The sequence below is a fragment of the Seriola dumerili genome, unplaced genomic scaffold (genome assembly GCF_002260705.1).
Source record: "Seriola dumerili isolate Sdu_G_001 unplaced genomic scaffold, Sdu_1.0 BDQW01000025.1, whole genome shotgun sequence".
Taxonomy (NCBI): Eukaryota; Metazoa; Chordata; class Actinopteri; order Carangiformes; family Carangidae; genus Seriola; species Seriola dumerili.
Genome location: NW_019174280.1, coordinates 1,234,909 through 1,260,896, shown reverse-complemented (window position 1 = coordinate 1,260,896; position 25,988 = coordinate 1,234,909). Strand labels below are relative to the sequence as shown.

The window sequence follows — 25,988 nt, the reverse complement described above, 5'->3', positions numbered from 1 at the left end:
CGACAAACTTATCTTGGAGTTTGGAAGGAGACGAGTGCCATTTTTGTCTGGTCTGCAGGCCAGGTAGGTATTCCCTTATGAATCTGGACCAGAATTGGTCTGCAAGGATCTATGAATGCTGCAAACATCTGTGGCTCAGGATCTCTGTCTCAGGATAGACAGGTCATCTATGTGACAGACCACAACTTCCAGCCCCTCTGTGACCTCAGCCACTATGCACTCAAAGTGTTCACGTGCGGAAGAAATGCCGAATGGGAGGCGGTTAAAGTGAAAAACCTCTGTTCCACCGATGGCAGAATGTACTTTTCACAGCCCACATATTCAGTACGGGCACGTCCTCACACAAATGCACCTTTTTCTATGTATGTATATACACACACACACACACACACACTAAATATAACAAACTCATTTATTTACAGCAAAATTATCAAAATAAACACAAAAAGTAGATGGGAGGAATCTGTAAGGTCAGTGGGTGTGGGGGAGTGAAAATGTGCTGCATGGATGTTGTGCTGTAAAAACAAAGGAACAACCCTATAGAAGCCCCACACTACAGAGGTGTGTGTGCGGTGAGAAGATCTGTCAACTTCTGACTGCTACTGCTTATATGCATGGGGCACACTGGGCCCAGGGGTGTCCCATGCTGCTGATTAATGTCTTCTTTTGATCTGCAGCCCTGAAGACAAGCAGAGCCACTGCAGGAAACCAGGCCATCACAATATATATGTACAGTACCAGTCAAAAGTTTGTACACACCTTCTAATTCAATGGTTTTGAATTTTCTACATTGTAAAACAATGCTGAATGCATCAACACTATGAAATAACATATATGGAATTATATAGTAATGTTTTAGATATAAGACTCTTCAAAGTAGCCACATTTCGCTCTAACAGCTTTGCACCCTGTCGCTCATAACCAGAGGGGGCGCTGTGACCCCTCAGGTCGTTTATTCTTCACCCTCCTCCTCCTCCTCGGTCTCGTCTTTGACTTCCAAACATGGCGGCGTCAGTGAAAGAAGCTTAGTCCAAAAGTCTGCAATTCTCATTTTTCGAGCTTCATCATCAGATATTTCTCCAAAGAGCCGTCGTTCACAGTTTTGAGCGGACATGTCACATCAGGAGGCCGGTAAAGAGAAGGAGAGTCCCGTGGAAAAAGGTTACAGGACTCCCGGTCTGAGGGGGGCTCAGACCACCACACTGTTCCGAGCTGTCAACCCTGAACTCTTCATCAAACCTGTGAGACACACACACACATCGAGCAAAGAAATAAAGTTTGATCTTGTTTCGATAAGTAGTTAGACCCTACAGAGTCACCAGAGGCCTGGACTATGACGCAGGTTCAACAAACCCAGGTTAACTTTTCATTTTCTGGCTTCACTGAACCCAACACTGACTGTCCTGATAACCTGTACTATGAAGCTGGTTATCAACTGGTTCACTTTACTCTGGTTCACCTGTCCAGGTACGAGCTCGCTCATGTGAAAGAGGAAGAGTTGTTAATCATAAACAACATCGTCAGAACCATGAATCAAGTATTAATATGATATGAGAAAAAACGCTGATACCTGCAAGTACATTCAGTTATAGTGACGTCATAAAGTGAAATTCAACAAGGTGAATTGTAAACAATATGATCACATGACTAGAATTTAAATTTCTGTTTCTAAATATAAGTTCTATTAAGGTCAGACTAAGGCTATATTGTAAATACGTGCATGAATTATCATGAAGTTGCTCAGTCTTTTCTTCTTTAGTCTGATGATGAACAAACTGTTCTGAACATGTGATGCAGATCAAACAGTTAAAGTTGATGTGAGCATGTTTCTGCTGCAGAGAGGAGAGAAAGAAAAGGAGAGGAGTAGCTGATGTCTGATGAGTCAGTCTGACTGAAATGGAAATATTGAACAGTGTGTGGATCATTGTTGGTTTAATTGTTATTTCTCCTCATGTTGTTCTGAGCTGCAGTGATGAAGAAGAGAGTAAAAGCTTCATCACTGTCAGGAATCCTGTTGATTAAAGAATCTGTGTTCAGGTCAAATGAAGCTACAATGGTTATGTAGTTATTTAGTGTGATAAACGCTCCTCTGTTTGTTAGAAGCTCTGTTTTAAAACCAAAGTGGACACATGGAAAGACTCAAACACTGATCTAAACAAATATCTATTATTCTTTATTATTGATCACTTTATTCTAACTCTTTTGTCCCTGTCAGGATCCTGTAGGAATGATGTGATGTGGTTGGTCAGTTGTTTGGCTGTTGACAGGTTTTTATCTGATCTGGACCAGGTCAGGAGTTCAGCATCAGTTACCATGGTGATTAACCCCAGCAACAAGTGAACCACAGTCATAGTACTGAAAACCCAGAGTTAAACTTGAAGTTACCTTGATAACCTGAAATCCTGCTTCGTAGTACAGGCCTCTGAAGTCTGGGTGAGCCTCGGATGTCTCTTTGTATGGTGTCTCACTCTGTCTTGTAGTAATAGTGATTATAATAATAATTATTATCATAATAAAAATAAAAATGATGACAATAATAATAATAATAAGATAATGAAGCTTTTAAACAGACTATTGAAACATTTGACATACAACATGATGACTGATGACATCATCACCTGTCATCATGACATGAAGCTGTGCTGTCTTGCAGAATAAACCGGTGATGGTGTTTGGACTGGTCACCATCACTCTGTGTGTGGGCTACCTGGGCTACCTGCACGCCATGAAAGAAAACGACCAGCAGCTGTACGAGGCCATCGACAGTGAGGGGGAGAGATACATGAGGAGGAAGACCTCCAAATGGGACTGACGTGTGTGTGTGTGTGTGTGTGTGTGTTCGTGTGTGTTCGTTCATGTGCTGTGACGACAGTGAATTAAAATCTGACTGGACTGAAACAAAGACACCTGTCTAGTTTTCTCTGAATACCAACATTAAAGTGTGTGAGTTCACCTGCCAGGCTGCCGTGTTTTTCACTTTGACTAGACAAAAGAAAACATTTGGATACATCATCTGGAGCTCTGGGAATATTTATGATACCAATTAATCAAAAATGTTATTGATTACAGATTAATGGATAATAAAAGTTTACTTGCAGCCATAATTTGGGACTTAACAGGATTCCCAGCATAGCTTCTTGTAAATTCAAACCTGAGCAGCGGTCTGCGTTTATTATAAGGAAATGAGGACTGTCTGGACAGCACCAAAACACCTCTGAAGCCTAAACCTGCATCTGGATCGTGGTCAGCTGCGCTGTTAAGCATCCCGGGCAAACACATCAGTTAGTTTTCACAGTTCCAGTGGGGAAAAAGTTTAAATAACATACAAACTGATTTTGTAGAAGATATAAAGTATAAAAAAATGTATTTTATTATGAGCACATGATGAAATATCACTTCATATTAATGACTTCTCTTCTAAATGATACTTCCTGAATTCATACATATGTTCATTCTCTTCATACTGTGTTTATGTAGATCTTTTTTCTACTGCCAGTATCAGGTCACAGGTCAATGCCTCAGATAACAGGAAAAGAAATTTTTACAGGCACCTCAGCTGTGTTGATGTGAACTGACACAGTGGAGCTGAAATCAGCACCTTCACCGCACACCCGTTTCAACAAAATAAAACAACTAAACACAGTTGTGCTGTGATGAAAACACAGGTACAGATGTCAGCTCAGAGGAGGAGGTCAGTGCTACTCCCATTATTTGGCTTTCTCATCCTGCAGAGAGAAACAAAGAGGCAAACACCATCAGTCAACCGTAAGGTGAGAGTCACCTGTTGCATGAAAATGAAACACTGGAGTTTTATGACCTAGTAACTACTGATTAAAATGGATAAAATCGTCACTATCCACTAAGTCTAAGATAAAAGAGGCGTTGTAGTGATATAATGGGCCTTTCAAACAGAGGATATTGTAAACGTGTTTGAGATGGTACCTTGATCACATTAGCCAGCTCTTGCAGTGTTGTTTCATATCGGGCTTCCATACATTTGAGGTTCTCAGGTTTAAAAATCTGCTTCTGAATCCCAGGACTGCCTGCCTCCTGCACCATTTGAAGGAAGTTCTTCTCCTGAGGGGGCCAACAAAAACCTCAGTTTTATACCATGTCTGTAGACTGTCAATGTCTGATTGTTCGTGTATTTAAGTGTTTCACCTGTACTCCAAGCAGAAAGGTGAAGGCCAGGCCTGCTTTTCCTGCCCTCGCTGTCCTTCCAATCCTGAACAGGGACAGAGAAGTCAGGACAGACTGTCAGGACACAGGTTGGGGCTGCTACACTGGACCGTGCGCAGTATTACTTCCTCTGCAAACTAACAGCTCACCTGTGAATGTACGTCCTGATGTACTGTGGCGCATCATAATTCACAACACATTTGACTCCGTTGATGTCGATGCCTCTGGCAGCTGCATCTGTGCTGATCAACCTTCAGGACGACACCATTCATTCAACCTTAAAGCTCTCAGACGCTTATGAATGGCTAACTACAAGAATCAGATACAAATCAATATTCTAATATTCCATTTAGTGTTCATGGTCATTGTTTTTGTTAGAATTATAACATTTACAGCACTGAAATAAAGTCAACTCTATGTTGTGTTTTCACTTTAAAAAGTCCATGTAATAAAGAGTGTAGACCTACTCCATATGAAAAGTGCCCTGACATAACCTCTGTTATGATTCTATATAAACTCAACATGTGCCATAAAGATGATATAAGGCAGGAAGAGAGAAGAAGCACGATCTACCAGAACCTGACTGATAAACGTGAGTTCAAAAAGTCTGATGATGATGATAATGAGTTTGTCTGTTATTAATCTGTTGTTTACAGAACTGTGTCCACGATATATGTAGCAAGTGGGACATTTTACAGTGTAGAAATCAACTTGTCAGTGCTCTCTGCTGGACAAAGCCTTGAATGGAGACATGGTTTCTATTGTGGACATAGGTGGAAATGAGGGGGGACAGTGGGGATGTATACCTAACTATGTAAATTTAAGTAATATAGCACTTGTGAAATTAAAAAATGCAAAACAATGCGATTTTAAGTTTCAAATGATTTCGTCCCCCCCTCTGCCTCACAGTGGTTTGGTCCTATAAGAGTGGTTGTGGCTCAGAGAAAAGAAACACAGACATACACTCGTTCTTCAGTGCAGCAAAAAAACAGTAGTCCCTCAGAAATATTAACTGCCATATGATGAAATCTTCATAAGAAAGGAATGAAGTGTTTATGGAACTGTTAACATGATGGTGAGCTGGGCACAGAGAGGCAGGGAGCAGGGACAGTCAGACAGTCTGGAGTCTCAGGTAAAATGGTCCTTTTAACTTCATTGTTGCATAAGAAGCGACGCCCCACTGATCCAGGAACACATATACGTTATAAATCCATTATTATAAAGATCAGTTCTACATGTGATGAAGAGAGAGCAGAGGAGCAGAGTCGCTTGTTGACTGATTAAGAGAAATAAGCTTCTGATGTGAACAGCCACAGTGCAGGTGAACTGGACTGGCAACTGCCCCCCTCTGTTTGTGAATATAAATATATCACATATCATGTCATATAAACAGCTTCCTGCAATCACACCACAAAACCTCACTATTTTTATACTGTATGTTCCTTAGAGGAAGCTTGATGTTCCTCTAATGTTTATGCTGTACCAAAACATAGTTACTCACACCATCAGTGTACACTCGCCCCACCCCCCCACACCCCCACACATACACACACACAGACTCACTCTCACACACACACACACACACTCACAGTTGGATCTTTCCTTGTTCAAATTTCTTCAGCGTCTTTTTCCTCTCACCAGGAGAGAGTCGGGAGGAGAACTCAGCAGCATGAACTCCACCAAACAGCTGCACCAGCAGGAAGAGCCTGAGGACAGGAGCAGGGCAGATACAGATTCTACACATGCTTGAAAGTTAAAACACACACAAGAAACATCATGTAATGTGTTTAAACAGCTCTCTCTAACCTGTGTGCAGTCTCTCTGGAGTTGGTGAAACAAAGGATGGGGCTGAGCTTCATGCGCAGGATGCAGTGGATGATGAGGAGGGGCTTTTTGCTCAACGTACAGGGAACATAATACTCCTAAAAACACAAAGGTGCAGTTGTTCACTAAGACCCGAGCGTTCCATAATTCTTCATCATCATCATCATCATCTACTGTGCGACTGCGTCTGTGCTCCACATTGCTGCACTCCACTTCCAGGCCTGAAGGTCAAAGGTCATCTCTTACCGTCAGGCCTTGGGGGAAGTCAAAGCGGTCTTGCTTCTGGGTGGGGGCTGCTGGTGTGGTGCTGGTGTGGCTGTGGATGGAGCTGAAGAGTCTGGGCTGGTGGAGGCCCAGCTGCTGCAGCTTCTCTGGGTTTTGTGTGAGTGTGGCAGAAAACAGCAGCTTCTGCAGCGGCACTTGAGGTGGAGACAGACTGAGGAGACACAGACCGACACATGGTTACCCCAGTCTGAAGCACGACACCGTAACTTCAGAGCATTTAACACCTTATATAGATAGGTATATAGGTGTGTGCCTTTCCAAATCATGTCATATCAGTTTTACGCAAGGTGGAGGAGGGGGAGCGTTTTGTTTTTTTTATTCTGTTTAAATTCTCAGAAAAAAAATGTTTAAATCAAGACAAACACTTTGGTGGCAAGTTTTACCACAGAAGATCATTGGTGTTGATCTAAACTGTGAGGCTTCACAAGACTGACTCACCTGGCTGCTGTGACATACGCTGGCTCAGTCCTCCTGAAGATGGACATGGCTTCTGGTTCACTTCCTGATCTGTACACCGCCTTCACCACCTGACTGAGCCAGGACTGGTGCATGCTGTCGATCATCCTGTCAGCTTCGTCAATGATCTGGGATGGATAGAATGAAAACCACTTTCAAAAAGAGCACAGATGATGGATGGCAAACAGCTGACTGCACCGTTACACAGAACTCACAAGAAAGCGGAGGTGTTCCAGACACAAGCCTGAATTCTTGTTGATGTGGTCAACCAGTCGACCTGGAGTGGCCACAACGATGTCTGCTAAACTGCGTCTCATGCCCGCTCTGGAGGAAAGATCGTGATTAACAGAAATATGTTGCTGTAGTTGCATAAAATAAAGAAATAAACTCTAACACTCAGGCCCTATAAAGCATTTACTAAGTAAAATGTCATATGGTAGTGTTGCTAAATGGAAAAGCCCCCACCTGTGTTCTGAGAGTGAGGCCTGCTCTGCAGCAAAGGACCTCTGACCAGCCAGCATCACCACTCTCAGAGTCGTTCCCTCAGCGTATGATGTGAACACTTTGCAAACCTGTACAAGAGAACATGCTGAGATTCTTTAAAGTTCTAATCTGTAACTTTTCCACATTAAAATGTGTAAAAACAACTGGACCGATCTTCTATATGTTGTTGAGTTGTGTTCTTACATTATCCCAAATGTTTCCATCAATTCTCAAACCAGAGAAATCTGATTTTTAATCATGGTAACGTTTCATTGGTCTCCTGTCAGTGACATCATATCCTCTATGATCATGTGTCAGTGTGCTTGTCTGACAGAAGCTCAACATTGACTTTTATCTAGTTTTAAGCCACATACACTTTTTCCACCTTGGTGGTTTTCAGCTCTATATTTGAACCAGATGAAGGATTTTAGTCGTCGGACGTCTGGATCTGAAGTTATCAGAGAAACAAGCTGAGGAAATGTTAGACAGCTCAGCTGCTGGAGACTTCCTGTCCTGTGTCACTGAAGAGCGTCGCTGAATCTCTGATTTTGAAAGTCAAACTGCTTTCTGGGTGTTTCTACTGGTTTGAATCCCCTGGTGTGTTTGTTATGGAGAGGAGGACACCTCTGTGGAGAATTCAGCTGCTGGTAAAAACCTGCTGAACGTCTGCTTCATAAGTTATCAGAGAAACAATCAGAACAAAGGTTAGCATCAATCTCAGCTCCAGCTCTTCCCTGAGTCTCTGTCCTCCGTACAGCGTCGCTCAAACACTGACTTTAAATGTGAAACGGCTTTATTCAGTGTTTTTAACAGTTAGAATCACTGGGTCTGTTTGATTTCCTGAATCCAAACCGGGAGGAGCTTACAGTAATGGTGGTGAACACAACGGCTCCCATGATGAAGTTACAGACTGTGTGTTTAAATGGCAGCAAACATTACTGAACTTTTGTTTTGAAAGATTCTGACCTGCTGAGCGAGCTCTTTGGTCGGCAACACAGCCAAAGCCCGGACTTCACACACCACCCGCTCCGTCAGCACCTGATGGAAGACATGTCTTTCTGTAACCTGGAGTCTTTCTGCATATTCCACCTTCTTCAGTCATACACACACTGTAGTGCCTATACATTTTACATGCATATTCTGCTCAAAGCTACTTAAAGAGAAGGCAGGACATTTACCTGTATGACAGGTATGACAAAGGCAAGAGTCTTGCCACTGCCTGTTGGTGCAGACACACAGATGTCTCTGGGCTTGTAGCCACCACGTCCAATCAGTAGTCCCTGCTGTGTGCTCTCTAAGATGGCTGGGATGACCTCTGCTTGCACTATGAGAGGGTCAAAGTAACTATGGTAAAACCATTTTAATTCATTTTTCCCTCCTCAGTCTTCACTCAATGTTCCATGATGACAAAGTGAAAACTGAATTTTAGAAAGTTTTGCAAATTTATTAACAACTGAAATATCACATTGACATAAGTATTCAGACACTTCACTCAGGACTCAGTTGAAGCAGCTTTGGCAGCGATCACAGTCTCCAGTCTTCTCGGGTCTGACGTCACAAGCTTTTCACATCTTGATTTGTGGATTTTCTCTCGTTTCTTCTCTGCAGGTTCGTGGACAGACATGTTCAGGTCTCTGCAGATGCTGGACTGGTTTCAAGTCAGGACTCTGTCTGGTCCACTCAAGGACATTCATAGAGTTGTCTCTTGGACACTTCTTGGATGTTTGCTTAGTGTTGTGGTCCTGTTGGTGAACCTTTAGCCCGGTCTGAGGTCCTGAGCTCTGAACCAGGTTTTCCCTCAGTCCTGACCAGTCTCCCTGTCCTCCCACTCATCAGAGCAGAGAACCTGTTTTTTCTCAGTCTCAGAGTCCTTTAGCTGCTTCTTTAAAAACTGTCACTGAGGAAACTGAGGAGAAGCTTCGCCTGGACACTCTCACTCACATGAAGACCAGATCAGTGGAGAGCTGCAGTGATGGTTGTCCTTCTGGAAGTTTCTCTAGAGCTCAGAGAGACCATCAGGTTCTTGGTCTCCTCTCTTCTCCTCTCTTCTCTCTGATGTCTCAGTTAGTCCAGGTCCAGCTCTAAAGAGTCCTGGTTGTTCCAGACTTCTTCATGTCAGAATGATGGAGACCACTGTTCTTCTCAGGAACCTTCAATGCAGCAGAAATGTTTTTGAGCCTTGACACAGTCCTGTCTCTGAGCTCTGCAGCATCCTTCCTCCTCATGGTTTCTGCTCTGATCTGCATCGTCAGCTGTGAGACTTTATATAGACAGGTGTGTGTCTTTCACATCATGTCCAATCATCTGAGTTCACCACAGGTGGACTCCAGTCAGGGTGTAGAAACAACTCAGAGATGATCCAGAGAAATGGAGGAGCCTGAGCTACACTTAGAGTCAGAGTAAAGTGTCTGAATACTTTTGTCAATGTGAGATTTCAGTTTTTCTTTCACTTTGTTAATTTGGAGGTACTTAGTGTAGACCGATGAATACGGAAGTATACAACAGTGATGGTTCCAAATCTTTTTCAAATCACAACATCCCCCAACATTATAATGAATGATTTCACACCCCCACCCACACAACACATGCACCTCTTTGAGCTAAAGAGACAGGAACAAACTAATAAGATAATTAAATAACATAAATAGCACAGCTGTAACATATGTGTTTTATATGAACATCAACAATAAGTGAAATAATATAGGCTTATTCCTCATCTCTTAGAACTTGGGAAACCCCCTGCTGAATACACAGACTCATTCAGACTGTGTCAATACCTGGAAAGAAGTGTTGAATCCCGTTATTTTGCAGTTTTTTCACAAGTCCAGCACAAAGTCCTGAGATGTCAGAGACGGGGACCAGGTTGCTTTTAATGTCTCTGTGAATCACATCAGGCTGAGCGAGCCACTGAGGCAGGACTCTGTGTACCTGTGAACACAGGAACAAACACTCAGTGGATATCTATGGTCCCCAGAAGATGAATACTACTGATATTGGTGACTCCTGACCCCCATCACCCCTCCGTCTAGCAACGTATCTCTATACCTTTTGGACAGGTTTGTTCTCAAATCCGCCCATAACTGTGAATCCAGTGGGAGCAGAAGTCTTCTCTGGGGGTTGTTTTGGTGGGTCATTGTCTGCCTCTGCTTCCTCTTCTCCTCCAGTGTCCTCTGATCCATCACTTCCCGTCACAGGAGAGTCTGAAAGACCTTCAACTGAACCACCTAAAATCCAAGGACAGAGACTAACTTACATTTTTTGAATGCACTGTAAACTTAGCTATGACTTTGCAGCCCTAATCTCCAGGGTGAGTGTCTCTCAATAAGACATTTTTGGGCAAAGAACTGCACAACATGGGCAGCGGTATGAGGACAACCTTGTCCACATGGTATACCAACTGTAGTGCCACCACAATAAAAGGGCAGATGATGCTGTTTGGGCACTAGAAACTTTAAAAGGGATGTTCCAAAAGAAAAAGCAGGTCAGCAGGCAAGAGTAGGTGCTCAAAACATGTTATTTTATTATCAAAAATATTACCAACCAGAAGAAAAATGAACCCTGTGAAATTCAACAAAAAATAACTTAAACCATAACGAGATAAAATAGATCAAACCTTCAGCCTCACAGCGAGCTGCCACCTGCTCTGTCCCTCTCTCCTGGCATCTTATCTTCTCCATTCACCTGACTGGAGTCTACCACCGGCTCAGGTAAGTATGGCATGTCCAAGCATACCAACCCCACACAACCACTACATACTAACTTCTGTTACTGCTGACAATTCCCACTCTACAATAAGCACCAGACATTATTCATAAGTGCACAAGTTTCACCCCACTGTAATCTACTGCAGAACAGTTCTACCCATCTCCCCACATACTCATGCACAGTCCCTCACTACCAAGAGGACCTAAGGACACACACCTGTTTCCCCTTTCCCTCACTGAGATGGTGGGTCGACCCTTCCAACATATCAAACCTACAAAGATCAACTACAACCTGCATCAACCAATGTATTGAATAACTGAAGCTGAAACATTAATAGAACCATCCAACTAAAATACTGATTACATTAACAATGATAATGACAAAACAATGATAATGTGGGGGATCAGGGCCTAGTGAAAAGGGAATGGAGCAGCCTTTTCACACCGACCAATACTGGATGGTTCAGACAAATAACAATACTTTAAAATCTCAGCTGACGTTTTTTTTTAAAAAACATGAACACTTGAAAGTTACAAAAAAACAGTGGCATTTGACAATTTTTTTGACAACTGTTGGATGCATCAGAGGATGATAGTGGACAGTAGTGGACCTGCAGAAACACCCTGATGCAGCTGTAATAGTGAGATCATTTTCCTGACACTTACTGAAATTAAAACTTCCTGTGCAAATAAAAACACCAGAATCTAACAAAAATGTTGCAGCCATATTAATTTTTTTGGCTTTGTTATATATTTTATTTTAGTTCATTTTTGTATCTTATGAAATTACACATTCATTCAGATTAAGGCATTAGGATTCCTCAGTCAGATGTGTAATTTTACCCTGTGGAGAAAGACAGACTGTCTGGACCACTCATGAGTATAAGTATATGAGTATAAGAAGATAGGTGAATGCCGCAGATTCTCATCAATCAACTGTACATGCCACTTAAGAACAAATCTGTTTGTACAAGTGTTTCTTGCATGAGGCCCAATGAGCTGAAAGACACAAAGCTGAGAGGAACTGCAGAGTTTGGAATAAATAAGAACAAACACAAACCTGATTGATTCTTCTGCTTCAGTCTTTCATTTGCACCTTTCTTCTTCTTCTTCTTTTTGTCTTTGACAGTCTCAATATTGTTTTCAGAGTCCAGAACATCCAAAGGCTCTACTGATGATTTCCTCTTTTTGTGGTGTTGAGGCTCTAGGGTGCTGTCCTGGCCGGCCTTTCTTTTCTTTTTGACACCCTGCTGTACTGTCTGCTGTCTCTGTTCTGTCAAACTCTGTTTCTGCTTCTCTTTCGCCTTCTGTTGCAGTTTAGCCAGTAATGCCTGGGACCGAGACTCCATTGAGATGCTCCCATCATCCTCCTCTCCGAGATACCTGTGAGCAACACAACAGAATTTAATACATTTTACAGGATCTTCAGTCCACCGCTGCAGCACAGTCACAGCACAGGAGCTTCTCCATTTGAAAACAGAGAATTTCTCAACATCATTTCCTATCTTTGCTGTGAGTACCATTCACTTGCTGCTCTATGAGGCTTTCAAACCTCAAACCTGATTATTTTATCCACTGTGAATGAAGCTGATAAAAATGTCATCTAAGATTAAAGTTTTTAGGTTTTAATTTTGTCTGAACCTGGTAAAAATCAGATTTTACTATTAGCTACCATGCTCATCATTCTAACGTTTGTTGGCAAGCATTCATGTTATTTTTCATAACTCTTATTTACTGTGACAGCTTTTGAGATGACAGCAATCAGGCCAGAAGGTGGGCAGAAAAGACACCAGAAGATCATGTAAAATAACAGCACACAGAGGGACATTAACAAACTGGGAAATGTTCTATCTGCAATACACCATGCAAAAATGTGAGGATAGAATACATACATACACATACACACACCTATGTGTATGTGTGTTTACAGCCAGGTAAGGAGGACTTTACTGCAACATAGCTTTAATGGGAAACTTTTGAAGCTTATTATCGAAAAACCACTCAGAGCCAGACAGAGACTAACATCAGGGCCATGTAGTAAAATGACTTAAAGAAAAACCAGCGATGTAAAATAGCACAGAGCAGCCTACCTGTTCACAAGAAACAGAGACATGTCAGTAGCAAGATGAAACGCCTCTAAAACCTTTTTTATTCTTTTCAACTACTCCGCACTAAGGGAATATTAACACTGAATATTAATTATCTCCGTCCATAATCGTAACTCTGGTCAAACTTTAGTGAACTCCACAAACCACCGTTTCCTCGTGTGTCGTTTTTCGACACTCACCACGCGCAGTTTGATGACGCAGCTGCATGTTTTTAGCGTCACCAGTCGGACGTGGCCACATTAACCAGATATTCGGTGAGGAACTGAATGCTTCTATTATATCCAACGTCTGTAATAAAATTCCCGTTAAATGGGAGTATGTATTGTTTGGTTTCCATAACTCTATTACTTAAGGTGACGATATGTTTTATTTGATCAATGTTGTTGTTTTTTATGCAAAATTTCACATTCATAAGAGTAAATTCTCAAATAATAAGCCATTCTTTCCTACTTTAATCATAGAAATTGAAATATATATATCCACCATATCCACAAGTACAAAAAGAAAAGCTATTAAGACATATAATGCTTGCTTACATTAAAATATTTCCGTTTTACATACACTTTTAATTTTTCCCCTGGCAATTCTTATTTATTATTATTAGTATTATTACTAGTAGTATTTATTTATTTTTATTTTTTATTTTTATTTTATTTTTATTTTTCAGATATTTTTATTTTATTTTATTTTTTCATATATTTTTTTTGTTTTATGTTGGTTGTTAAACTGTTTGTATTTCAGTTTGGTCAGCTGAGCTGTTGACAATGTCAAATATTGTTCATATGTACACAGTTCAGAACATTTTCCATGAAAAAAAAAACAGATTTTCGGTGATAAAACAAAATTTAAAACAAAGTAAATTTTCCCACACTATCATATTACAAATTTCGTTAAAATACATTATAAAAGCACAGTCACAACCAAAACGTATCCCAGCAGTCGTTTGAACCCCCCTCCCCCCTCCGCCTCTTCCTAATGGAACTGTCCACCGATGACGTTGACCAATCACAACTAAGTGGCACAAGTTTAAACAGCAAAGGGAGTTGGTTCTGATGCGCCCACACCAGCGCTTTGGGTCTCGCTAGTTTATTGTCGTTCATAAAAAATGTGTTAGTTTGCCTGGTAGTGTTGTTTCGTAGGTGACTATCAAAAAGAAAGATGACGGAAGAGTCTGCTGTGAAGGTTTGTGTTCGAGTCCGTCCGCTTATCGCGAGGTAAGTTTTGAGCAGTGAGTTACAAGTTAAGGAGCTAACGTTCATTTACCTGATGCTAACACTGACTGTTAACGTTACTGACCGAAGTAATGTCAGTCGTTTTATTAAAATCGGGCGTTACTGGCGAGTCGTTTTTCAGCTAATAATAACTGTGTAATTAAGTTCAGTGGTAAAACACATTGCATACACCTTTATTTTATTTAATATGACCTAACCTAAGCTAAGTTATCGCTGTGGAGCTGCAAGCGTTTGGCGGTGTTGTCTCTGTTTTTTGTGTCTGAATGATGCTTTACCAAATCGACAATGCTAAAGACTTTTTGGGCTGGTGTTTATTTGTGTTGGCTCCACACATGACTGTAATTAACGTTAGGATTTGTCATGCAGTAATATAATCACTGAAGGGACTGGAGATGGCGCCTTTGGCACCAGATCTACTTAACCATTAAGCGCTCACCGGAGCAAGGCGCTATGTCTGAGCGTCACTGGTAAATACGACGCTAACGTTAGCTTATTCTTAACATATATTGTCTTTATATCAGTTCGAGACAATTAAGATAACATATATGATTAATGATTGCAATTAAGGTGGATAAGTCCCATCTTGGTATCCCAGAAGACAACAGAGATGTGACCTTTCAGTTTTATAAAGTACAAAGCTTAATTTCATATACAAATTACAACTAAAAAGACTAATTCAGTTTCATTTACAAAGAAGATCAAACAATACATTAACTTGCATTGAACACTTAAGTCAACAAAATGACAAATAGGCACATATTATTATTATTCATATACTTCACTATGGAGCTCTTAATTATTATTGTGCAATTGCTGACATAGTGATAGTGCCTGAGGTGGTAGTAGGACTGTCAGTGCCACAAATACTGTCACCAGCACTTCTTCACGTTTTTCTGAATGAATGCTTCCATCACATCCAAAGTGTGGCTACAATGCTTTGCTCACATCCACTTGTACAAACTGACAGCTCATTGAGTTGCACCAAGCAGTAGGCACACTCAAAATTTCTCCAGAAGTGTTCTTCTATTATACTTGTTCTTTTGTTCACAGTGGCCTAGTTGGAAGGCCAACAAAGTTATTACAATTCATCCTGCAGGGGGTATGAATGTCTATACCAAATGTAGCAATCCATCCAATGGATAAAGAGATATTTTAGCCAGGATCATAGAGGTGCACTGTTTGATGAACAGTTATTGCTATCCCTACTGCCATGCTGCTACTGTTTCCTAAAGATGCCTCGGATTTACAGGTGAAAAGATTTTAAGGAAAAGGAGTAAATGGTTGTTTGGGCAAGCTTGCATATCAATATGTTCCTTGTGCCCTGATTTACACATGGCTTATCTCTCACAAAATTAACATTCATGATTTTGTCTTGCATGTCTCTAGTAAAATATTCTCATCTTTTCCAGACACATTTGCAAATCAACACTGTTGTCTGTAATATTACTGACGGACAGTATATAACCCAGGGACTTTTTGTAACATAATCATTGAAGATTATATTGTGGTCGATAGGACGCTTAATTTGTCCTCCAAATTTAAAATTTTGTTGAATCTGATACCTCCCAACATTTTCTCACAAAATTTTCAAGGATGTTTTTGTGCGTTGGCCACAAATTAATCTCACAGAGTGACACCAAACATTGTCTCTTTAAGATTTTGTGGAGAAAGTCTGTAAATGTTTCCCCAGATATCTTGAATGAATGAATGTCCTTGTTACAGGGAAGAGAGTGCTGCATCGGAGAATGCAGAGCCTCCCCAGCTGTTTTGGAAAAGTGATAAGAAATCAATTCATCAGATCGATGATGGGAATTCCACCAAGAGCTTTAGTTTTGGTATGTTTTGCAGCATCAACAGAATTAAGAAACATGTTTACTCGATATTGTGATTCCTTTGAGCCATTCAGTATAGAGTCTTAGTAATGGAAATGTACATACATTCATTTTACTCCTCTGTTCGCAGACCGAGTGTTTATTGCTGAAGAAACAACAAATCAGCTGTACCAAGACATTGCAAAGCCTCTGGTTGTTTCCACTGTCGAGGGATACAATGGTTTGTAATGGAAACTGAGACCTCCTGTCTTGTGGTGTTATGATGTTCTATCCAACTCACTGTAGCTGCATGGCGTATATTTTGTTAATATATCTGTTCTGTGTCTGCTCCACAGGAACCATATTTGCTTATGGGCAGACTTCCTCTGGAAAGACTTTCACTATGATGGGGAGTGACCAAACTCCCGGAGTGATACCACTGGCTGTGGAGGATGTCTTCCAAACCATTAAAAATGTAAGAATTGAATCAGATGTTTAAAACATGCCTCAGTTTGTTGTGTAATCACTGTTTATTCTAACAATGGTTTTCTTTTGCCCAAAGTTTCCAAAGAAGGAGTTCCTTCTCAGGGTGTCTTACATGGAAATCTACAATGAGACAGTGACTGATCTGCTTGTTGACAGCTGGAAAAGAAGACCACTGGAAGTCCGAGAGACAATCAATGTAAGTGAGCCATTTAGAAATTTGGAGATCAATGACTTTTCATCAAATCTGGATCACATATCATGCAAAGACTCAGTCTGGATCTGTGATCACCTCTTGTTGGCTGAGAGGCAGCCCTACTAATGTTCCCAACCTGTAGCTACAACTTGAAAATGAAATAAGCAGCAGGCCTTCTCTGGAGTTCCCAATTCAGAAATGTGACACTGATCAGCTCAATTGATATGATTTTGCATATATATATATACATACATACATGGCCCATTGAGGCAGGGCTTACAACTTTGGATTCATTTTTTTTGGAACTATCTATCTATACCACTCAAAATTGCTCACCTTGTGCATGAGCCAGAAAGTTTGCCTCCACGCTGCACCGCTTACTCTACACTCTACATACACATTAGTGTTTCCATGCTGGCCCCGCCCATTCATCACTCATTACCCCTTGGCCCATAGACTTTACATTTACGCCTCTTTTGTGCTCAAACCTCAGTGGTTTAAAAACTCAAAATAGTAAGAGTATTAACCAACCTTGTTCTGTCAACAGTTTTACAGACATCTCCTTCTATAGTGGCAGTCTATGGGGGAAAATGTGTTTTGCGCTGCAGGGATTTTTTTTTTTTGGTGCAGTATTGTGAGTGACCACTGGTAGCATCAAGGATGAGTGGCAGCCAAGCATCAACCTCTGAGGCCGAAAAATGAAGCCAACACTGAATTACCAAAAACCGTAGTTTCTCTAATGACCACCAGAGTCTGGCTCCAACAGTGAGTCAGTCCCCATAGACTCCATTTTATTAAGGCTTAAAGTTATGAATAATTGAGGGTGTGGCCACAAACCAACATGCACCGAAGTCTCAGCTCCACACACACCCTCCTCTTTTGTCAAGACACTGCCTAGATGGCAACAGTGGCGCAGCTCACTCTGAGCTTCAAAACAACTCTTCAGAAACCTGTGGGTGACGTCACAGAGGCTATGTCCATCTTTATTTACAGTTTATGGTGGCAGCTTAGAATCCAGCTGTTTCATTATGTGCATCTGTCTAATAACATGATATGGAGTTGTGTTGTAGGGAGTGTGGGATCCAGTCTATTTAATCACTGGAGAACTCTTTTTAAGAGGTGACTTAAAATATAGTGGTCTATGCTCCTTAGGAACATGTTTCAGAGTATAGTACTCAAAGGCAGAACCCATAAAAATATACACTTTCTTGTTTTACATGATCATGATTCTGTCTTGATAATTACTGTGTGCAGAAAAACATCTATGTGGCTGACCTGACTGAGGAAATGGTTGTATCTTCAGCACAAGCCCTAGCCTGGATTCGGAAAGGAGAAAGTAAGATCTGAGGTTATTACTGAACATCAGAGTGACGCTGTGTGTGACAACCAACACATTTTCTACACTATCTGCCTTTTGTAGAGAACCGCCACTATGGAAAAACAAAAATGAACCAGCGGAGCAGCCGCTCACACACCATTTTCCGAATGGTAAGCAAAACTACAACATTCAGTAACATGTAGGATTCATAGGAAGTGGGGATTTGTCATGATTTTGCTTTCCTTAGATCCTGGAGAGTCGTGAAAGGAGCGATCCAGCATCAGGTGAAAATGTGGATGGAGCCATTCTTGTGTCTCATTTGGTAACTAGCTGCTTTTCTTTCTTTTTTTTTTATGGCTTATATTCTATTTTTCTGTTAACTTTGCTTTCTATCTTGTTCTCTGTGTCATACTTTTGTTGTAATGTTTTGTTCACTGGTTTAATCTTGTAGAATTTAGTTGATCTAGCTGGATCTGAGAGAGCAAGTCAAACAGGAGCTGAAGGTAAGAGACATAAATCCATGAAATATGAAATGCATGCTGTACCAGGCCTGATGTTGTGTTCGCATTTACTGTGAATACACCACAGAGTATAGTGAGTTTGCTTTGTTTTTATCTAAGGTGCACGTTTGAAAGAAGGTTGCAATATCAATCGCAGTCTGTTCACACTCGGCCAAGTGATCAAGAAAGTGACTGATGAAAGCCAGAAGTGAGTAAACAGTGGACATTCAATGGATTTATTATATTACTAACATAATTTATCATTTAGTGTAATCTGAATTATACCATTGACACATCCAGTTTGGTCGAGTCTTACAGGTCCAGATATATTTTCACTGGCCATGATTCTCCTACACCTCATTAAGCTGTCATCTTAAAGTAACAGTTCAACATTTTACAAACGCTTAGTTGCTTCATTTGAAGCCAGAACGATTTCTTCTTTCTCCAGCTATGCACATTAGGTTGTTAGAACATAACTCCCAAAAACCACCACCTGTCATGTTTATATTTGTCTGTTTAGAGATTAAATAATGGAGATGCATGCTCATTAGTCACCTTTAGAAGTGTTGGTAGAAGGGCTTGACCAATATGTCTTTTCAGGGCTGATTCTGATACTGATTATCACAGTCAACACAGATTTCTTTAGTGAGAACTGGAGGTGGGATTTTAATTGTAAGTTTTATTATGTGTCAGCAGTAGTATGTTAGTCTACGTTATTTTACCTTTGCTTGGCAACACTGTGGGTTGCTACAGGACTGATGTAATCGTGAAACATGTATGGTATTATTGGCATGGCACCGAAGAGTTCAGGAGATTTAAGACTGGGTCTGTGAAACTCACGTTACCAGATAATCTGGTACGAATCAGGGTCTAGGACCAGATTTGTCATCTGAACCCTGCTTTAGGCCACATCTGCTGCCTACCTTCAACACACTTCTGCTCGCTCACTGGAGCTGCTCCAGTCTGACCTTCAGTGTTGATAGGCTATTACTTGTGACGTGTAATCGATCAAATCAGTGCTGTGGGCAGGACATTGCTCCAGACGAAGGGCTAGTTGGCTAGTTATTTTTTAACTAGCCAACTAGAGGGCCGTAGCCAGGTTAGCAGTTTCCCTGTGCTTCCAGTCTTTATGCTAAGCTAGGCTAACTACATCCTGACTCCAGGGCCCTGTCTTTGTGTACATTAGAAACTAAGAAAATCCAAATAATTTGATCACTTGGATTGCCTTTTCGTGGCATGTTCATGATTATCCGCAAAAAAATCTCCTGCATGTACACTGGGGTGAACACACATTCATTCACCAGCATCACTCAAAGTCTCAGCTCAGTCACTGGTAATATCTGTTTAACTGTGGAAACATTACGGAACCAACAGCAAGAATAAACAAAATGAGCCTTATGCCCATGAACCCATTGCCCCAGTGCATGCTTGGATGGTTGCCGACACATTTACCTTAGCAATAAATTGAATGCTGATAATGGTTTCAATCAGAGGTGTGGACTTGGGTCACATAACTTGGACTCGAGTCATGTATCTGATGACTTAACTTCATAAAATGATAAAATGATGATATATATACGCATTTAATGTGAATGAAAACGAAGGATCAAACATACATAAAATGCTGTCTCTATAACTTGACTTGACCCGAGCATTTCCACTGCATTATTGCCTCTAATATTCATATCAACGCATATCGGAGAATATATGCACAGATACCAATATATCTGTGATAGGCCAATATCAGCCGATAAAATTGGCAGACTGATAAATCAGTTGGGCTCTAATTTTAAAAGCAGTTATTAACAGCGTCTTTGTATTGTCTTCATCATTAAATTCAAGCTGCTGACATGTGCTGAATCCCATTGTCTCTCTTCAGGGGTTTCACCAACTACAGAGACAGTAAACTAACCCGCATCCTGCAGAACTCTCTTGGTGGGAACGCTAAAACAGTCATCATCTGTACCATCACTCCTGTTGCTCTAGATGAGACACTCAGCACTCTGCAGGTTGGTGGACTACTGTGCTGCACACCTCCGTACCCCCACGTTGACATTTGGGTTTGATCCTTTGCTGTACATTTATGTGAGATGAAGCTCTGCAGCTTTGCGTTGGGATATCTGGGTTGGATCTGTCCTTAACCTCCAAACATCACAGTTATGGGTGAAAGCATAAGACTGATCAAAGCAGCTCATGTTTCACAAAATGTTTCTTTATTAGTTTGCCAGCACTGCAAAGAAAATGAAGAATGACCCCCATGTGACAGAGGTGTCTGATGATGGGGCTCTGCTCAAAAGGTATCGCAATGAAATTGTAGACCTCAAGCGACGACTTCAAGAGGCAAGTGTTGTCATTCTGCTTTTCTTCCGTCATGTTCTGTTTGGCCCATCATGGCAGCACTAACCTGAGGACCACCTCCTACAGGTTTCTTCAATCACACAGACCACCGCAACTGAGAAGGAGGTGCTCTCCCAGCTGCTCCAAGAGAGGGACCAGCTCCAGAGAGAACAGCAGGACAGGATCAGAAACCTGACCAAACTGATCGTCACCAGCTCCAACCTGGTTCCCGTTAAAAAGGTATCTGTCACAAAATGCAGCTGTGGTCAGACTCCAGCTTTCTATTTATTCTCATACTCATAATAACTCTTGTTCTGTTTTTAAGATGCCTAAGCGCAGAGTTACGTGGGGAGGAAAGATGCTCAGACTTTCCAATCTGCCGGACTCTGATGGTGGTCCATCAGACCTCAGCTTTGCAGGGTCTTTTGCTCAGAAGAGGAAAGCTGACCACTCCTGTCTGACGGAGCTGGCTGAAGGTAAGATATGCACACTGCAAATCATGGGTGACACTATTATTCCCTTTTCACACATGAGCTGCACTGCATGTGATTGTTGGTTTAATGCATACATGGTTTGTCTCAATAGATGAGGAGATCTTTTACTCTCACTGGGAGATTCCTGACGAGCCAGACGACATGGAGATGAGTCGGAGCTCTGTGACTGCTCAAAACTTTGGCGACAGGTGAATGTCTTTCTACTAATGGTTACATTAGTTGTCATTCTCAAGATGGCAGCTATGTCATGAATCAAGTTTTGTTATATTCTGTTTCATGGACATATATTAGAGGTGATATGGATAAAGTCTTATATAACAGTATATGTAATTTTATATGACGATATCAATATTATTGTGTTATATTAAATGTTCTGGAAGTTAATTTGGAAAATGTTTCTTAATAGAATGAAATAAAAGGAGGGTGTTTGTTTTTGCCTGACCCAGTAAATGTAAAACCTGACAAGTGAAGGTAGTTTATCACACTGATACAGAAGTCTTGTAAGTCCAGTGTTGTGTCACTGCAGTTCTGCACATTGATTTGCAACATTGCTGTCGTAGGTAGGGAGGGATGTGAGGTAAAGATACAATGTTAGGCGAAAGGGACAGGTGTATGCTAGTGTTGTAAAACCAACAGGAAGCTAATTAAATCTATTGTTTTCGTTCTTTATAACTGCAGAGAATCATCAGGGTTTTAAGGTTTCCTCAGTATCAGTGATCCAGTGATGGTTGTCTGTACACACATGGGTAACACATGCTATGATTCAGATACTTTTAAAGATACTAGTTAACTAAACTGGAAACTCGTATAGCTTTAAAAAAAAAAAACGGCTCAAGTTGTTGACCACAGTGTAACTCACTGAATTCATCTCAACTTTACACTTCCTCTTTAAATCTCCCAGAGCATTATGGGAACTGCAGTTCCAAAGCTTGGAGCGTGTTTATCCTCCACATACAGTACAAGTAAGAAATATAGTTTGTATAGGATTATTGTGTGTTTTATAAGTGACTAAATGTGTTGATTTTTAGTTTTTTGAGTTGTCTGACTTTGAAAAGCCCTGCTCTATTACAACCAGTCTAATCAAAGGGACAGATACCTCAGTATTAATGGTTTGGCCAGTTTCTATTATCTCCAGGTATATATGATATAACCAACGCTAACATGGTGAATGGGTCAAAGGTTTAATCCTCTAGAATTCCCTCACCCCAGTGCTCTCACACACCAGCTCACATTGTCACATACTGAAACTGAAAAAGAAACTTCTGGCTTTTCACTGTGTGGCTTTTATACTGTACATTTATGCTCCAGCAAACTCAAGCTCCGGCTTGAGGTAACAGTATGTGGAATAAAGCCCAGGTCTGGGAGTGTTTGTAGGTAGTTCACAGTTGTTGGACGTATTCTTCATCTGTGTGTTTTATCTCATTGCCAGTCCCAAAGTCTGTGCGTGTCCAGATCAGATGCGTGAGCTTTCAGAGAAAGTGTCCGCCCTGGAGCTGAAGCTGGAAGCAGAGGCCCAGCAGAAGATGGAGGCTGTGGAGCGGGCAGAGATGTTCCAGTTGAGAACTGCAGACCTTGAGAGACAGCTGGAAGACCAGAGCCATGCTCAGACTGAAAGCGAACAGGTGTGATGAGTTTGAATGTACCTGCTCTTTACCTTACAGGTGACAGAATAAATACTCAATGACCACAACACACGTACAGCACCGTTTGAAAACTGTTATACCTTGTTTTCCAGATGAGAAGAGAGTTTGCAGAAACCATCCAGCTGTGTGAAACTCTAGCTTCAGAGAAGGTAACTGCTGTGACCAACTAATCTCACAACTCAGCAGCCTGCTTTGCACATGACAGAAGGGAAAATCCTGTTATCCTATTGTATGAATTTTCAGTGTTGTGATTCAGAAATTGTTTCACAGGGGGCTTATTAAGTTATGAAGTTGACTAGTGATTTTACATTTGGAATCACATAAAATTATCTCAACAATAAAAGTACAAGCAGTTATTCAAACTACTATGATGAAAATTCATTTCAACTGTAAATGCTTTCTGTCTGATGAAATGTTTCTAGGATGCGGTGATTGCTGAGCGAGACTATATGAAGCAGGAACTGGGCATGTTCATAGAGCAGACTGAGATTCTGGAGACTGAGAAAGCTGCTCTGTCACAAGAGCTGGAGGAGAAGGGAAAGCTGGATGAGTTCCAATCTCTGGAGGAGGAGTGCAGGATGGAGTTAGAGGTGAAGTTATCCATCCATTCATTCATTCATTCAGACTCCACTACCAGTGAAGAGTTAGATGTCCAGGGTTTGGCTTTGTTCTTTTAAATATATTTTTTTATTTTTCACTGCAAAAATTTCCATTACTAAATATGTTTTTTTCTTAGATTTTTGTGAAAAAACTATTTATTTACGCTGTGTTCATTTTGCTTGTACAAACTTGCAGGACGAGTTCCGAAATGAAATCTCCAGCTTGAAGAAGATCAATGAATCCTTTGAACTGCAATGCCAGGAGCTTCAGGTGAGCTTGCATGCTCAGGTTTATTAAATCTTGAACAGAGTGGGAGTTTATTTTGAGTGAGAATACTGTCAGTAACAGTCCACATACATACAATATACTAATATCACATGTATCACAGCGTTTACCGAGTGAAACGGTCTTTAAGCCCCAACACACTGTTGGTTCACAGAGTTGGTACAAACTCACCTGTCTGCTTCGTCAGTGTGGACCCAAGTCACACATCTGGCTTTAATGTGTACAACGTTTCAACTTGGTTTTTCACCTTTTAGTGTTAAATTCTGAAATTAGTCCTAAGATCATTTACAAGCTAAACCTTCAAATTATGGAAACTTTGTTTGTTGTTTGTTTGTTTTTCCAGAACAAAATAGAAACTCTCTCTGAGGAGCTAAAGAGGAAAACTGAATTTGCAGAGGAACTTCAGAATTTGGTATGTGTTTTCTTGTCACCTGTAAATATCAAACGTGCAACATAAAGCCGTCAATGAAATGACAGAATGAGTTTCAGCAGAGAACTACTACTACAGCCATTCCTTGCCTCTCAGCCACATAATAAGGAGGCAAAATCAGTTTCTTGCTGAGAGCATATATAGAAAGGATTTTCGCACAATGTTGAGACAGTGATTTGAAAAGCAGCGTTGTGACTGGTGCGCAGTCAAGGTTTCGTTCATTGCCTGACTTAGTGTGATGTGTTAAATAATATGGAAATTAGTTCAAAAGGTGTGTCCAAAAGACATTTAAAAATAAAAATAGAGGGGGGCTCACTTTCCCACACTTTGAAAACCCCTGTCCTAGATGATAGATATCTGGGGAGGAGTTAGTGATGTATTTGTACTAAAGCATTTCTTTTTTGTTTACATTGGTTAAAAATATAATAAATTCAAATCAGTTTAAATACATGACTAAGTTCAGTTTTGCAAAAGCAGGTTGTTCAATATTTACAATGTACAGTAGCCAGAAAAAAAAGTGACCCCTGAATCTAATAACTGGTTGAAGGAGTTTTGGACCATTCGTCCTTATTCAGCTGCTTCACCTCAGACAGATTCTCTGGATGTCTGGTGTGAGCTCTGACCTCGGTCCACAGCATGTTGTGGCGTTTTTCTGGGGAGTAGGGGTGCCAGTCAGTCTCAGTCTGACAAATTTATGAAACCCAGTCAAACCCTACAGAGGATTCCCTAAAAATCCTCACTACCCGGGTATACACCAGCCAAACACCATAACAACCCTGTTGGGTCTGTGTGCTGACATTCAATCAACACAAGTGTCATGTTGAACCTTATACACTTTGAAACACTACTCCATCACTAACAAGCATCTTCACACTAATCCTGGTAATGATTAAAGCAGTGAGGTAGTGAAGGCCCAGTATTCTGAAGACAGGCTGTAAAGTTTAAGAGCTTAGATCGGTTGAATTGGTCAGTAATTAAGCAGGTGACTTCTGTTGTTAAGTGGGCCAACTCTATCCTGTCATCTCCCTCCAGGACAACAAGGACCTGGTGCAGGAGGTGGCCAAACTCCGTCGCTCTCTGGATGATGCAGAAGGAGTCAGCAGAGACACAAAGAAGGATTGGGCTGTTCTGCGCAGTCAAAACATCGCTCTGGAGGAAATGAACGTTAGTTGACGTCATCATTTTGATGAAACAGTTAATACTATCATACAGATATAATGAAACAAATATCCTGAGACATCAGTCCCATCTGAACTTTATCAAGGAAAATAGCTAGTCCACATGCTGACACATGCAGGTTACCATGGTTGCCAAATGATCTTGCAGCAGATCACTTCCTTGACTGCTCCCATAATCAGCATGTGGAGCAAGTAAATGCATTTTCAGTTCAGAAAGTTCACTTTTTGCACACTTCATTGTGTTGTAGTTTTCATTTTATCAATCCCCACTCAATAAGCCATAATGACGAAGTGAAAACAGATTTTTAGATATCTTTGCAAATAAATTACCAATTGCAAATGAGTCACCCCACCCCACCCCACCCCTCTTGAGCAGGTTTTCTTCAAGGACCTGTTCCCTCATGTCTGACCAGTCTCCCTGTCCCTGCTGCTTAGAAGCTGT

The 25,988-nt window shown here is 41.0% G+C and overlaps 3 protein-coding genes across 3 annotated transcripts in view; 2 read left to right on the top strand and 1 right to left on the bottom strand.

The window, feature by feature from the left end:
• Nucleotides 1–971: 971 nt before the first annotated feature.
• Nucleotides 972–2,953, top strand: smim8 (small integral membrane protein 8). Its single transcript, XM_022764770.1, has 2 exons — nt 972–1,241; nt 2,654–2,953. The coding sequence occupies exons 1-2, from the start codon at nt 1,113–1,115 to the stop codon at nt 2,810–2,812; spliced, it is 288 nt and encodes a 95-aa protein (XP_022620491.1). The 5' UTR covers nt 972–1,112; the 3' UTR covers nt 2,813–2,953.
• Nucleotides 2,954–3,347: 394 nt separating this feature from the next.
• On the bottom strand, nt 3,348–13,206 carry ddx51 (DEAD-box helicase 51). Its single transcript, XM_022770335.1, has 16 exons — nt 13,022–13,206; nt 11,992–12,314; nt 10,273–10,451; nt 10,005–10,155; nt 8,406–8,551; nt 8,194–8,265; nt 7,210–7,316; nt 6,960–7,068; nt 6,727–6,872; nt 6,250–6,439; nt 5,986–6,101; nt 5,769–5,885; nt 4,329–4,430; nt 4,162–4,225; nt 3,943–4,077; nt 3,348–3,725 (listed from the first exon to the last, which is right to left on the bottom strand). Exons 1-16 carry the CDS (start codon nt 13,042–13,044, stop codon nt 3,708–3,710), a joined length of 1,998 nt encoding a protein of 665 aa, XP_022626056.1. The 5' UTR covers nt 13,045–13,206; the 3' UTR covers nt 3,348–3,707.
• Nucleotides 13,207–14,197: 991 nt separating this feature from the next.
• cenpe (centromere protein E) overlaps nt 14,198–25,988 on the top strand; it is a 30,296-nt gene continuing 18,505 nt past the window's right edge. The window contains exons 1-20 of the mRNA XM_022764798.1: nt 14,198–14,253; nt 16,003–16,106; nt 16,234–16,323; nt 16,439–16,557; nt 16,645–16,764; nt 18,016–18,097; nt 18,182–18,249; nt 18,327–18,401; nt 18,531–18,582; nt 18,700–18,787; nt 20,459–20,588; nt 20,800–20,919; nt 21,004–21,156; nt 21,242–21,392; nt 21,502–21,598; nt 22,840–23,032; nt 23,146–23,202; nt 23,476–23,643; nt 23,849–23,923; nt 25,401–25,532. Coding sequence (XP_022620519.1) covers nt 14,198–14,253; nt 16,003–16,106; nt 16,234–16,323; nt 16,439–16,557; nt 16,645–16,764; nt 18,016–18,097; nt 18,182–18,249; nt 18,327–18,401; nt 18,531–18,582; nt 18,700–18,787; nt 20,459–20,588; nt 20,800–20,919; nt 21,004–21,156; nt 21,242–21,392; nt 21,502–21,598; nt 22,840–23,032; nt 23,146–23,202; nt 23,476–23,643; nt 23,849–23,923; nt 25,401–25,532 — 2,130 coding nt within the window. The remainder of the gene's footprint in view (nt 14,254–16,002; nt 16,107–16,233; nt 16,324–16,438; nt 16,558–16,644; nt 16,765–18,015; nt 18,098–18,181; nt 18,250–18,326; nt 18,402–18,530; nt 18,583–18,699; nt 18,788–20,458; nt 20,589–20,799; nt 20,920–21,003; nt 21,157–21,241; nt 21,393–21,501; nt 21,599–22,839; nt 23,033–23,145; nt 23,203–23,475; nt 23,644–23,848; nt 23,924–25,400; nt 25,533–25,988) is intronic.

What these genes read in the sequence shown, in the direction of transcription:
- smim8 (XM_022764770.1), top strand. Translation starts at nt 1,113, where the DNA reads ATGTCACATCAGGAGGCCGGTAAAGAGAAGGAGAGTCCCGTGGAAAAA. An exon ending in CTGAACTCTTCATCAAACCT is followed by an intron (nt 1,242 to 2,653) that starts GTGAGACACACA and finishes GCTGTCTTGCAG; the next exon opens with AATAAACCGGTGATGGTGTT.
- ddx51 (XM_022770335.1), bottom strand. Translation starts at nt 13,044, where the DNA reads ATGTCTCTGTTTCTTGTGAACAG. An exon ending in GCGTATGTCACAGCAGCCAG is followed by an intron (nt 6,440 to 6,726) that starts GTGAGTCAGTCT and finishes GTGTCTCCTCAG; the next exon opens with TCTGTCTCCACCTCAAGTGC. An exon ending in ATCAGGACGTACATTCACAG is followed by an intron (nt 4,226 to 4,328) that starts GTGAGCTGTTAG and finishes GTCCCTGTTCAG; the next exon opens with GATTGGAAGGACAGCGAGGG.